Below are 14,277 nucleotides of genomic sequence, written 5' to 3' on the forward strand. Positions count from 1 at the left end.
CTGCACCTCTAGGCAGGCCTGGGTAAAGTTACATTAGATTGTGTGATACCCATTCTGTGTGGTTCTGCTCATTTAAGGGCTCAAGTCCTGCAATTACTTTGTTTCAGATCAAGGTCAAAAAAATGTCAGGATACTGAAAAATGATCCTGATTTGTCAAGGACATACTGTATTGCATCAAAATAACTTTTGTTATCCTACCCTATAAAGGAAGTTTGAAAAGTGGAAAGGAGCAAATATTTTAGATTTTTTTTCTCAAGAAGGGACTCAAAATGTATCTTAACATTTGTTAAAATTTAACCAAAACATTTTTTTTGTGCTGCTTTGCATGCCTTATTAATCATGACCTAACCCGCGCCACCCTTTACCAGAAAGTTAAAAAAAAGATTAAAAATGTCATTTTTGAGCAGATATCTTCTTTTCTGGTTTCCAGGTTAGGGGTGGGCGATATTTCCAAATTGACTGGATTTAAATATAGTTTAAGCCTTAATGGCGCTTTTTCTCAGAACAAAAGGTCAGTCTTTTTGACAGTGGAAGATACATGGATGTTGTTTCAACTCATAAAAGGTCAAAAGTGGCAGCTTGGATCATTCTCTTTACTGTGTTTGCACAGTGTGGAGGTAAAATAGTTTGTATGACACATGGCTGAATTTGAATCCATGATCCTTAATTGAATAATATAAAATGAGGCAATACCATAAAGATTTTCAAGTTGCCACAAAAATCACAGACATCTCTGAAATTGTTGCCTCATTAAAAAAAACAAAAAATTTAAGAATGTATTATAAATTTTGCAAAACAAATTCTTTAATTTTTAGAAAAATTCTAAGAAAAAAAAGTGCTATATTTAAGAGATTTTACAGAAAAAAAATTTTAATTGTGGAAATTTTGAGAAACTTTGCAGGTTTTTTTTTCTTTTGAATTTTTTAGGATATGTATAATATTTTAGAATTTTCAAAAAATTTCTAACTTTTCTAAAATGTTTAGAGATTTTGCAGAAACAAATTAAAAAATCCACTTCATTTTTGAATTTGCAGAAACGTTTCTAAAATGTGTAGGTATTTGTAGAAACATTGTAGACAATTTCTAAAATTGTCAAAAAATAACTGAAAAAAAAAATTCAAATTTAGTTGAAAAAATTATAGAACTCTTTAGAAATTTTGCAGAAGAATTTCTAAAATTGTTAGAAATGTTCAGATGTTTTGCAGAAAAAAATCCAAATTTGACTGCAATTTTATAAATCTTCAATCAAAACACTGAAGAAATGACTGTAATTGAAAGTATTTCAAGCCCTGTCAGTGTGGTAAATATTTCACTGTGGCCAGAGCTCTGGTTTCACTTTGTCAGTCCCACACACACACTCAGGTCCTATTTCAATGGATTACATTACGGTAGGGCTCACCATTACGATGATCAACCCTTCCAGTTGGTTCAGTACAACTCACAGCAGTGCGACACTGCACTAGTTAACGTGTGGGTGTGTTTCCTGGTATACCTCTGAGGGATGTAGAACATGTGTTGGGGTGAGGGTTTGTGTAGCCTTCCGCCATAGACGGGCCACAAGCCGCTGAGGATCCGGAACAGAGAGCTTTTTCCACAGCCATTAGGCCCCGTGATCAATAGATGCATGCTCTCTTCAACCTGAAATGGAGAGAGAATGTCTTAATCTGCCTTAATCTGAGTGGTCCCTCGCTATAATCACACACTGCGCTTAAGATTTAAATCCCTGGAGAGATAGAAATCATCAGTGGGCGTGTGCATAATAACAGTAGTAGACTTGTAACATTACATATATCATATATAACATCTGTAACGTCAACACAGATATTCTCAGAAAAGATCCTTGCTTTTTAACAGAAAATGTATTACTAGAGATGTCTGTTCTCAGTTGATGAGTTACATCTTAAAGCCACTATATGCTTTTTCAGTTTCTAGCAGATTAGGAGCTTTTAAGACAAAGAAACAAATGCAGGGAAAGAAAGAAACAAATAACTGCTATGATTTGAATGAATCTTAAAAACCTGGACCAACATCTGTCATGAAATCTGGAAATTTGTGTCACATATTATTTTTCCAGTAACATATCTTTAATTCAAATCAGTGTTAGAACAAGTCACGTGCCACTCACTGGACCAAGAGAGCCTGATGTATATGTAGTTTCTATACTTATCTGAATGAAAGTAGGTGATGAGAATGTTAAATAAAACTGATTAAAGGGTGAAATATTTGAAACAACCCTACTGCGACAGTACTTGGCTACGAAAAAGGAAATAAATGGCTGATCACTTGGTGTATGATTATTTTGTGTACGTAGTATCAAACCTGTGGGTTAAAGGGATACACCAGTTTTTTTGAAGTGGGGTTGTATGAGTTTTATGTCACTAGTTATTGTATGAGCCACAACGGATGCCGCTCAGCTCGGCCCCTTTAATGAGAAACTGCAGAGAGAAACTGCACGCAAGCTAGGCTACAGTTTTCAGCAGATGGGGCCGGTTCTGACGAGTTATTTTGCTCATTTTGAAAGACTTAAACCCGAGCATTCATATCGGTTTAGGTGTACGCTCTACCTGGGATTTTTTCAGCACTATTTGTGGATGCAACACAGACTTGCTCTTCCGCCTGTAGCTAACCCAATCTATAATATACATCACTTATATACAGTCAATTTGTGACATTTTTAAATCACAGTTTTGCTTTATGTGATAAATGACGTGGCAGAGCCGGCCCCAACAGCAGATATCTGTAGCCTAGCTTGTGTGCTGTTTCTCCCTGGAATTCCTCATGACAGGGGCCGAGCTGAGTGGCATCCGTTGTGGCTCCTACAATTACTATTGACATAAAACTCACACAACCCCACTTCAAAAAACCCTGAACTATCTCTGAACAGAGTGTCAACATAATCTCTGCTATCTACTGACATACTGGCAGCAAGTGCATTGACCTTGAATCAGTGTTTACGACCAGAGCTTGGTGCAGACTTGACTGAGGTCTATTAGCATGAGCTGCTAACATTGCAAGAACATTAAAGTAATACAACTATTATATTAATACTATTCTATTGGTGTGTCTTAGCAACAGCGGAATGGCAGGTTGAAGCTCAAAGACAGAGACAATAGTTTTAGATCTACTTTAAGCCAGCTTTAGGAGCTGAAAAATCATAGTGTTTGTCAATCGATCAACATCAAGACAACTCAATAGCTCAAATATTAAAGATCAGGGATGTGTGATCAAGCTGTCTGAATTTCAGAGGGAAATAAACAGAGCATTCATTGAATGCAACACGACGAAACCTTAAAAAAATGTAGCCTATTCATTTCTTCCAAAGGGTCAGCCTCTTAAAAGGAATGGGAAAACAACATAAACAGAAAAATTAACCACAGCTGATCTAATAACTTCTGAAATGTTGGAAACGTGACACTCCGATGTGACATTATAGAGGCACTAGACGGCCGAAAATATTGTGCAGCTCTCTTTATAGACTTGTCAAAAGCCTTTGACACAGTCGATCATGGCGTCCTGGCAGACAGACTCCACAAGATAGGATTATCCAACCAGGCTGTTAATTGGTTCTCCAATTATTTATCAGGTAGAACGCAGTGTGTCCAAGCTGCCGGGTTTTCTTCCTCTTTCCTCCCTGTTGTAAAGGGCGTGCCTCAAGGTTCTATATTAGGGCCACTGTTGTTCACAATTTATGTGAATAATCTATGTGATAGTTTGTCTAATGCTGTGTCCCATTTATATGCTGATGACAGTAATTTATTGTTCATCTTCTTCAGTTTTAAAATCCCTTGAGTTCTTGCAATCAGCCTTTGATACTGTTCAGTCCCGCTTGACTCAGCTCAAGTTAGTGCTGAATGCGGACAAATCAAAGACCATGGTATTTTCAAATGGCAAACAGCTTCCGTCTCACCTTCCCAGGCTATCTACGGCTCATGGTATTGAAATTGAAATGGTCACATCTTATAAATACTTAGGAATTCTTCTTGATGAGAATCTGTCTTTTAAACTACACATTGATAAACTTGTTACAAAGCTGAAGCTGAAATTGGGCTTCTTCTTTTTTAGAAATAAATCATGTTTTTCATTGAAAGTCAGAAAACATCTAATCACCACAACTTCTTTACCCTTGTTGGATTATGGAGACCTGCTTTTTATGAATGCTCCTGCTCAGTTTTTAAAGAAATTAGATCCTGTGTATCACTGTGCTTTGTGTTTTATTACTGGTTGCAGCGATCATGTGCATCACTGTTCCTTATACGCTGTCGCACACTGTCCGTCTTTGTCCGGTCGTAGACTCTCTCACTGGCTGATCTTTTTTTATAAATGCATTCTCGGACTTCTCCCTACCTATTTGTGTGTACACATGTGTAGAAACTAGGGATGTACATTTTAAGTATTTTCCATCATCGGTTTTTGGAAATGTTAACGATCAATTATCGATTAATTGATAAGAAAAAACATTATTATTCTTACGTCAAAAACAATGCCAAATAGGTTGTTTTCCCCCTAAATTGTATTTTCTACAGCAACAAAATGCAAATAACTGACAGGATTGAATACGGTCACACGTTTGACACGCAGAATATCAACGATCAGGCTCATTAAAATATTCTCCGCGGACATAATCTTATAAAGTGAAGGCTCATAATACTAACAGAAAAGTACTTCAGACTCACAGTGTCCAGTTTTCTGTTTACTCGTTCTTATTGAGAAAAATCAACATGTGTATTCGATCAGGTGTCAGCCAGGAGCACAACCGGGTCAGAATCAGTCCCGCTGGAGAAAAGCCCAGACGGCTCTGATGTTGCTGATCTGTAAACGTAGCGTTCCAGAATTTCCTGTTGCCTTCGTATCCAAAGGTGGGAAATATCCTGTTTAAAGCTGTCACTCTTCGTGTCCGTGTCGTTGTTGGCAGCAGTTTTGTATTGATCCTCTTTTAAAAAGCGCACGTGGAGACCTGACGCACAGCCGCAGCCGCCAGGTGAGCGTCTCCGCTGTGCGCAACACCTTTACCAGCTGATTCACATCAAAACATGCTTTAAACTTAAAACACCTCCATGATAGATGAGTGTAATATGAGACCACATGATGTTTGTTCCACGTGACGGAAAATTGATAACAAAAATGTGTGTTTCGAGTAATTTCTTAACAATCAATTAATCGATAATCGATTAATTGTGGTCATCCCTAGTAGAAACCTCAGCCAATATGGCCTGCGTTCTCAGGACATCATACAGTTGCAGGTCCTGAGAGTCAGAACTGAACTGGCCAAAAAGGCTTTTAAATTTTCAGCCCCGTTTACCTGGAATGATGTGCAGAAGGACTTGAAACTGACACATCTTGTAACTCTGGGGGAATTCAAGTCACTCATAAAAGACAGAGAAACAAGCTCCATTGGATCCTCTGATTGCACTGTGTAATCATGTAACCATGTGAAACTGTGACCGTATTCTATTTGTGTTGTTTTGTGTGCTTGTGTGTTGTAACCTATTTTGTGCTGCTGTCTTGGCCAGGTCACTCTTGAAAAAGAGGTTTTAAATCTCAATGAGTCTCTTATCTGGTTAAAGAAAGAAAGAAAGATTCAACTCTTTAGGCAGCATTAAGCAATTCCCCAACTCATTACAGTAGACAACAGCCTGGAGGGAGCAACACCTTGACATTCAGGGGATATAGCTGTTTCATAATTAGACCACAGAGGATTTTTCATGAATGCTAATTAACACCATATAGACCAAAGGACAGCCCAGGGGGGATTGATGGTGGAGAAGGGCTTGGAGAATATCTGACATTGGATGCCAGAAAATATCTAAGTAAGCATCAATGGGTGGTATTGAGCGGAGTTTGATGATAGGATAGAGACTAGGGATGTCCCGTTCAGCTTTTTTGGCCCCCGATCTGATTTTTTTATATTGAATATTTGCCGATACCGAGTCCCGATCCGATACTCGTGTTTGTCTAGATCAGGCATGTCCAAAGTACGGCCCAGGGGCCAATTGCGGCCCAAGGTCAATTTATTTACGGCCCTAAGCTTCCATCTTAAAACGTGTTATTTATAGCAAAGAAATTAATCACATTCTGAATCATCAGCACTGGGAATTCTGCAAGACGGCAATAAAGAAGAAACTCTCTCACTCTTAAAGCTGACAGGTTTTCAAATTAATGTTTTCATCATGATGTGAAAATGTTCTTGATGAACACTAAAAGTTCAGAAGACACAAAAGAGGACACAAGACAAGATCAAAATTTTGCAGAAAGGCCAAATTTGGTGCATAAAATTCTTCAAAATAATGATTTTGTTCTAAAAATGTTGTCTGCTGGTCAGAAAATTCTTAAAAGCAACATGAAAAAGAAGTGTGATGAAATCCAGCCATAGAAAAGTCATGAGAATATTTTTCCCACATTGCCCGACCCTAATGAAAAACATTTCCCTCCAGAAGAAGATAAAGTTTGCTAATGTATAAGTGGCTTGTGGAGAACCGAGGACTACCTAGTTACTGTTTTATTGAGGGAAAAAAATGTTATGAAATAGAGTTCATATCTTTTATGATTCCTAAGTCTCAGTGGGAGCCACTGGCCCTTAGGTACTCTGACAGCATCAAATGTGGCCCTCTTTGAAAAAGGTTTGGACACCCCTGGTCTAGATAATAGTTGTACAAGAGATAAGAGAGTTGAGCTGCACACTGATGTTCTTTCCTTTAACAAAAATAAGCAATTACAAAAGTAACTAAAATATGTCTTCTGTTTATTCCATCTAACTTAATCCAGCTAACATTGATGTAAAACTCCTAATCTGTTTTACAAGCTCTGCTGTATGAGACCCACCAAACTAGTGTGCTTCATTACAGAACACTTAAATCTGAGGCTGCTCTGAACGCAACTCTCACCAGACAGTGCGTGATTCACAATGTTAGCATCCTGCTGCGTGACAGAGAATGTTAATATTGGGAGTGACAGTGAGATGGAAACACGCCTGGTTACATGCCACTAGCTACAGAGCAACATGCCGGTATAGAGAACAGCAGCTGCCGCTAGTTTAGGAGCAGCATGCCTCTGTAATGTGTCTGGTGGTGCACATGTGAGTTCTCCATTAATGTACCATTTATAATTTTACTCATTATGTATCAATGGTCAATGGACTTGTACTTGTATAGCGCTTTTCTAGTCTGTCTGATCATTCAAAGCGCTACACACTACTCGTCACATTCACCCATTCATACCCATGGTGTGAGGCTGCTATATAGTAGGGACCATCAGTATTAGCTAATCTTGTTTGTACACATTCACATACCGCTGAACAACAGCAGGAGCAATATGGGGTTCAGTGTCTTGTTCAAGGGCACTTCGGCATGTGATCGCAGGAGCTGGGATCGAATCGCCAACCCTCTGATTGATAGACGACCAACTCTACCCACTGAGCCACAGCCGCCCCTACAAGGTCAAGTGGACTCAGAACGCTCAATTTCACTTGAAATTGGGAGTGACAGTGGCAGTGGCTGCAAATTGTTTTTAATGACAGTGGACGTAAAAAATCGGATGATCAATTAAAAAACATCCAGACCCAATAGTTGAGATCGGGATCAGGACATCCCATTGGGGATCCTATCTCACCCCCTTCCCCCCAACCCCCCATCAGTTACTTTAACTCTCCCTGTCCAATTAAAGTTACAAACAATAGACCTTTCTGGAGTCCCTGAGCTCCCTTGCCTCGTAGGTTCCTCTGAGCTGCCATAGACGTCCTCCTGCTGTGGACATTCCAGACTCCAGCTGATACAGACGTGCTGGACTCCAGCGGCAACAGCTACTACTACTCGTCTCATCACTATCACCTCTCTCTCTTACTCTCCTCTATCCCTCTTTCAAGACCCAAGTTGGTCGAGGCAGATGTCTGTCTAAAATGAGTCTGTTTCTGCCTGAGATTTCTGCCTGTTAAAGGAAGTTTTTCCTCTCCGCTGTAACTAGCTAAATACTGTGAGGTGCAATGCTCATGGTGGATTAAGGTGGGGTCAGACTGAGTCTTATACTGTCTTGGTGTTGGGTCTCTGTTCATAATTTAACATAGAGTGGTCTAGACCTGCTCTGTTTGTAAAAGCATCTTGAGATAACGTTTGTTGGGATTTGGCGCTATACAAATAAAGATTGATTGATTGATTGATTGATTGATTGATTGATTGATTGATTGATTGATTGATTGATTGATTGATTGATTGATCCCTAATAGAGACTGACTGGGTAGTAATGCGTCTTCCTATAATTGTCGATTACATTACAATGTGTTTATTGCAGTAGAGTTTGTCTCTCTCACCTTAAAATTCAAGCAAGATACAACGACGTCCCCATTTGGTGTGATAATGGGAACATTCTCACACACGATGCCATTGTCCACATCTATCACATCACCTGAAGAGAGAAGAAAAGAATGATAGAATATGACATTTGATACTGAGGATTAAGCAAAAGGCAAATGCAAGGACAGTAATGAGACAAAACTAACAGAGCAGGAGTTATGGTATTAAATACAAACAGCTTAGAGAGGCTATCGAGCAGGAGGTTCAAATGAATGTGTACACTATGCTTTTAATGCAAAGAGTCCCATCTCTGACACTGGTTATTACCTTTTTTTTTTCACATCAAATGTGAAAAAAATGCAATAAAAAGGCAAACTTTGAGAAGTGTAAACACAGAAGACATTATTGTGTTATACTTGGACTTCAACTTATTAATTTGAGCATACAAGGCATTATAAGGCCTACCCTTTATCTCCAGTGGTCCATCTATGTGCATCTCAGGCTTGCTCTTCTTTTCTGCTCCTGTCGTGGCTGACAGAGAGGATCGCTTGTAAACGCCCCTCTGGACGTCCTCGAAAACCACAAACATGTTGTGGACCCGTGCGGTGTAGCCTGCCAGCTCTGTGACCTGTCAGGGCAAACACACAGGGGTCAAAGGTCAACGCTGGGTAAGGTCAGAGGGACATTGTCAGACTCTAAATGGGGTGATTCTTGATCAGAGCTAGTAACGGTGGTTGGTGGTTGATAAAGCTGGAATGAAACAGCTATTGGTCTCTGTAAATAATCCCATGAAGAGCACAGTTTGTTGACCTGCTCTATAGGGGATGTGTCCCAAGATAACTTCAGTTGTGATTGTGGTGCTGTGTAAACAATGGCTCAGCTGGACTCACACACAGATCTGAAATGCTGTTGTGCAATGCGTGAGGGCCTCGGGTCAATCAAGAAGTCTTTTAAAAGCATGGACAAAGAAAATACGCTAAAATAAAAGGAGTGTTATTTTTATAAATCCAGATACACAATAACTAATATGATCATTTTGAAAGTACAGAATATTGTAAGCATGAGAGTGGGGCGAAGTGAAATAAATGAGAATCCTAATACAAAGAAAACGTATGCGTTCTCTGTCATAATAATGAAACCCATGAGGACCAATGCTGATCAACCCCAGGGTATGTCCCTCTCTTGCCTTGGCTCTGGAGCTGCACCCTGCAGTGACACAATGCAGGCTGCTGACACAGCTTGACGATATGACACAACAAAAGCTTCTTCTGGGAATTCACGGACAACATGTGGGGCTTCAAAAAACACGACAGGCTTGAAGAAGAAAGAGCTAAGAACTTGAATGAAATGAAGAGTTGAAAGAAGTAGAGATCAAACGAGTAGGAGACTGACAGTGGGATTCTAACGTAATGTGATGAAGAAAATAGTCAAACTTTTAGTGCATTGCTGATATTTTAAAGTATTATAGAAGGAGCAATCATTTTAAAACATGTTTGATAATCAAAGGCCTCTATTTCCACTTCAAACATGCACTGAATCAGTGACTGGGAGAGGGCATGTACCAAAGCACAATCACAGACAATCAACACACGTCTCAAATTACTGCAGTATAACTGGTTGATGAGAACATACATTACTCCAGAAAAACTCAATAAATACAACAGTGTTGTCCCTGACACCTGTATCAAATGTGGGAAGGAAAGGGGGACACTTTTTCACTGCCTTTGGCAATGTGATCCAATACAAAGGTTTTGGGATGCTGTGAGGAGATGTATCCAAGACATACTGAAGATACAAATCCCTCTGGATGCTTAACTTTTTTTACTCTCCTTATAACCAGTAAATTATAACATTGGAAAAGAGACAACAGATCTTTCTGGAACTGGCTATCGTATCAGCCAAAAGAATAATTGCTCTATCGTGGAAAAAAGTTGGTACACCAAGTTTAAGTAAATGGCTTTCTGAATTGTCAACAACACTGCCTTTAGAACAGATTACATACACTCTGAGGGGCAAGGTGTCACTCTTTAATAACCTCTGGGGTCCCTTTGTGAACTATCTAGAGACAGACATCGCACACCTGATGGAGGAACCTGGGGATGAATGGATGGCCCTCTGAGATACCCACTTTAATGTTAGATGCTCAATACTAGACTGAGATACATCACTTTCAATACTCCCCAACTCTAACTACTGACATAATACAAGAACTGTTTTCCTTCTTCTTATTCATTTATTCTATTTTCTTTCAATTTTATACATTATTATTTATATGATGTACTTTTATTTATTGATGTACTTTTATTTTATTTATTTGTTTATGTATGTATATAATGTGTGTGTGTGTGTGTGTGTGTGTGTGCGTATATATAATATATAATATATATATCTGTATCTATGTATATATTTTATTATTATTATTATTATTATTATTACTTTTTTAATCTGTGTGGATGTAAGATGTGCTTAGTCCTCTATGTCCTTTCTTAATGCACCTGGGATTTGTGTGTGTGTGTGTTCTGTATTGTATTTATGCACATATATGTGAGGATATGTGTATGAATGTTTATAAATGTATGTCTAAAGTTGTTGAAAATCAATAAAAACAATGCTAGGAAAATAACATGAACTGAATGCCTTAGTAGTAACCATAGACTGTATAATTAATTAATGTACAGTCATGGCCAAAAGTTTTTAGAATGACACAACTATTAATTTTCACAAAGTCTGCTGCTTCAGTTTTTATAATGGTAATTTGCATATACTCCAGAATGTTATGAGGAGTGATCAGCTCAACTGCAATTAATTGCAAAGTCCCTCTTTGCCTGGAAATGAACTTTATCACCCAAAACACATTTCCACTGCATTTCAGCCCTGCCACAAAAGGACCAGCTAACATAATTTCAATGACACACAGGTGTCACACACATTAACACAGGTGTGGGTGTTGATGAGGACAAGGCTGGCGATCAATCTGTCATGATTGAGTGACTGGACACTTTAAAAGGAAGATGGTGCATGACACCATTGTTCCTCATCTGTTAGCCATGGTTACCTGCAAGGAAACACGTGCAGCCATCATTGCATTGCACAAAAAGGGCCTAACAGGGAAGTTTATAGCAGCGAGTAAGATTGCACCTCAGTCAACCGTCTATCCAATTATCAAGAACTTCAAGGAGAGAGGTTCAATTGTTGCCAAACAGACTCCAGGGCGCCCAAGAAAGTCCAGCAAGCGCCAGGACCGTCTCCTGAAGGTGTTACAGCTGCGGGATCGGGCCACCACCAGTGCAGAGCTTGCTCAGGAATGGCAGCAGGCAGGTGTGAGTGCATCTGCACGCACAGTGAGGCGAAGACTTTTGGAGGAAGGCCTGGTGTCAAGGAGGGCAGCAAAGAAGCCACTTCTCTCCAGTAAAAACATCAGGGACAGACTGATATTCTGCAGAAGGTACAGGGACTGGACTGCTGAGGACTGGGGTAAAGTCATTTTCTCTGATGAATCCCCTTTCCCATTGTTTGGGGCATCTGGAGGAAGGCTTGTTCGGAGAAGACGAGGTGAGCGCTACCATCAGTCCTGTCTCTTGCCAACAGTGAAGCATCCTGAGACCATTCATGTGTGGGGTTGCTTTTCGGTCAAGGGAGTGGGCTCTCTCACAATCTTGCCTAAAAACACAGCAATGAATAAAGAATGGTACCAGAACGTCCTCCCAGAGCAACTTCTCCCAACCATCCAAGGGCAGTTTGGTGATGAAGAATGCCTTTTCCAGCATGATGGAGCACCTTGCCATAAAGCAAAAGTCATAACAAAATGGCTCGGGGAACAAAACATTAAGATTTTGGGCCCTTGGCCAGGAAACTCCCCAGATCTTAATCCCATTGAGAACTTGTGGTCAATCCTCAAGAGGCGGGTGGACAATCAAAAACCCACAAATTCTGACAAACTCCAAGCATTGATTATGCAAGAATGGACTGCCATCAGTCAGGATTTGGTCCAGAAGTGGATTGACAGCATGCCAGGGAGAATTGCAGAGGTCTTGAAAAAGAAGGGTCAACACTGCAAATATTGACTTATTGCATAAATTCTGTGTAATTCTCAATAAAAGCTTTTGATACTTATGAAATGCTTCTAATTGTATTTCATTATACCATAGAAACATCTGACAAAAACACCTAAAAACCCTGAAGCAGCAGACTTTGTGAAAATGTAATATTTGTGTCATTCTCAAAACTTTTGGCCATGACTGTAGTATCTGTGACATCACCCATCTGTTTCTGAAGCGAACCCACCTGCAACATACTACCTACAAATGTAGTATGCAGTGTGTACTGAATACTATATACTGTGTTTGTAGGTAGTCTGCTGCTAGTCTGCTGGGAAAATTATTTAATTCCATATAAACCACGTCTTAACTTCTTAAATTATAAGTGATGCTAAAGAAGCAGTTTCACTATCAGGTTGGTCGTTATTTACTTCCCCTTTCCAAAAAAACAGAAATCCAGCGACGCCTCACCCAGTATACAATAAAACAGATTGAACAGAGCAGTCATACTACAGACTACCTTCAAACGCAGTATGCAGTATGCAGTATGCAGCATGTACTGCATACTATATTCGTAGTTAGTATGGAGCAGGTGGTTTGTTTTGAATTGTCAACGGGAACCATATTGGAAATGCTGAGCTCAATCTAACTTCTGTTCAGCTAGTGTGAGGTGAGGAGGCGGGCTTTGAGCCTCCTTGGTAACAGCTACAGTGTTCCCACCTGTCAATCAAGTCAGCTGTGCCTCTCATAATAGAAAACTCCTAATCTTCATTTCTTTGTCACTGACGTGTTATGAAAAAATTGAACTACCGTACAGTGTGTGCTGATAAAGAAATGAGCTATCCAGACTACACACGTTTTTTGAACCAGGCTGTAAACATGTTTATTTCTGCTGTAAAGATCGGCTTTTTTGAATTTGTGCATATGTGGTTTCCGATACTACCAGAGCCAGCCTCAATGGGCACTCAAGAAATTGCAGTTTTTAACACTTCCACATTGGCTTCAATTCTCGTGGCCGGAGGTTGCCGCTTGGTAGTGACCAAAAAGTGGTACAAGATATTAAGATTACTAGTTTTCTATTATTAGAGAAACAGCTGTCTTGATTGACAGGCCCGCCTCTTTACCTCACATTAGCTTGACAGAAGTTAGGTTGAGTTCAGCATTTCCAATATGGCTGCCGCCGCCGACTGGCTTCAAGACAGCGCTCCAGAAACAGATTAGTGACGTCACAGATAGGTCCATTATTTATAAAGTCTATGGTAGTGACACAGCATCTTATGTGTGGTGCATTTGGAACCAGTGTACTCAATGAGAATATGATGCTATATTTAAATACTACACACGTTTAGAAACATCTGATAAAATGTCCATCCATATTTGTCTATAAAGTATTAGAGCACATGTTGTGAGAGAAAGAGAGAGAGAGAGAGAGAGAAAGAGAGAGAGAGAGAGAGAGAGAGGGAAAGTGAGGAAGAGATGCAGAAGTGCGGCCTGTAAGATCAACAGATGGAGGATTATTCACAGCCAGGATAAGCCCTGAGGGAAGGAGCTCTAGCATACACACACACACACACACACACGCCCATAAAAACCCACGCACAAACACACAACAACAACCCAACACAAGGATTCACTGCTGGCTAACTTACAGTGAAACAAAGGTGGTAGTAGATTCAATCTTCAGGACTTGATGCTTATAAAAAGGTGTCTGTGTTCAATCCCCCTCCCTGTGATCACATCTCGTTAGGCCTGCAAATATCAGATAACCAAATCTACCAAGTAGTGTTGTCACGTCATAGAAATAACTCTCCAAAACAAATTATTTGGAAACATTTATATATATAAAAAAAAGCTCTAATATAACCGCTACACATCTTACAGTTTTAAAAAAAATCCTTTTGATCTCTTCTTGTGTGTGGACATTTTAGACAAAAGTGATCTCCTGCCAGCTTTCAAA

At 39.6% G+C, this 14,277-nt stretch overlaps 1 protein-coding gene across 2 annotated transcripts in view; it reads right to left on the reverse strand.

Annotated features, from left to right (window-relative positions):
- Nucleotides 1–14,277, reverse strand: part of LOC117805364 (ATP-binding cassette sub-family D member 2-like) — a 51,542-nt gene that overhangs the window by 17,213 nt on the left and 20,052 nt on the right. For both annotated transcript variants that reach the window (XM_034674060.1, XM_034674059.1), the window contains 3 exons: nt 8,749–8,911; nt 8,301–8,395; nt 1,494–1,639 (listed from right to left, as the gene is read on the reverse strand). In XM_034674060.1, coding sequence (XP_034529951.1) covers nt 1,494–1,639; nt 8,301–8,395; nt 8,749–8,911 — 404 coding nt within the window. The remainder of the gene's footprint in view (nt 1–1,493; nt 1,640–8,300; nt 8,396–8,748; nt 8,912–14,277) is intronic.

This window comes from Notolabrus celidotus, chromosome 21 (genome assembly GCF_009762535.1).
Source record: "Notolabrus celidotus isolate fNotCel1 chromosome 21, fNotCel1.pri, whole genome shotgun sequence".
NCBI classification, from domain to species: domain Eukaryota; kingdom Metazoa; phylum Chordata; class Actinopteri; order Labriformes; family Labridae; genus Notolabrus; species Notolabrus celidotus.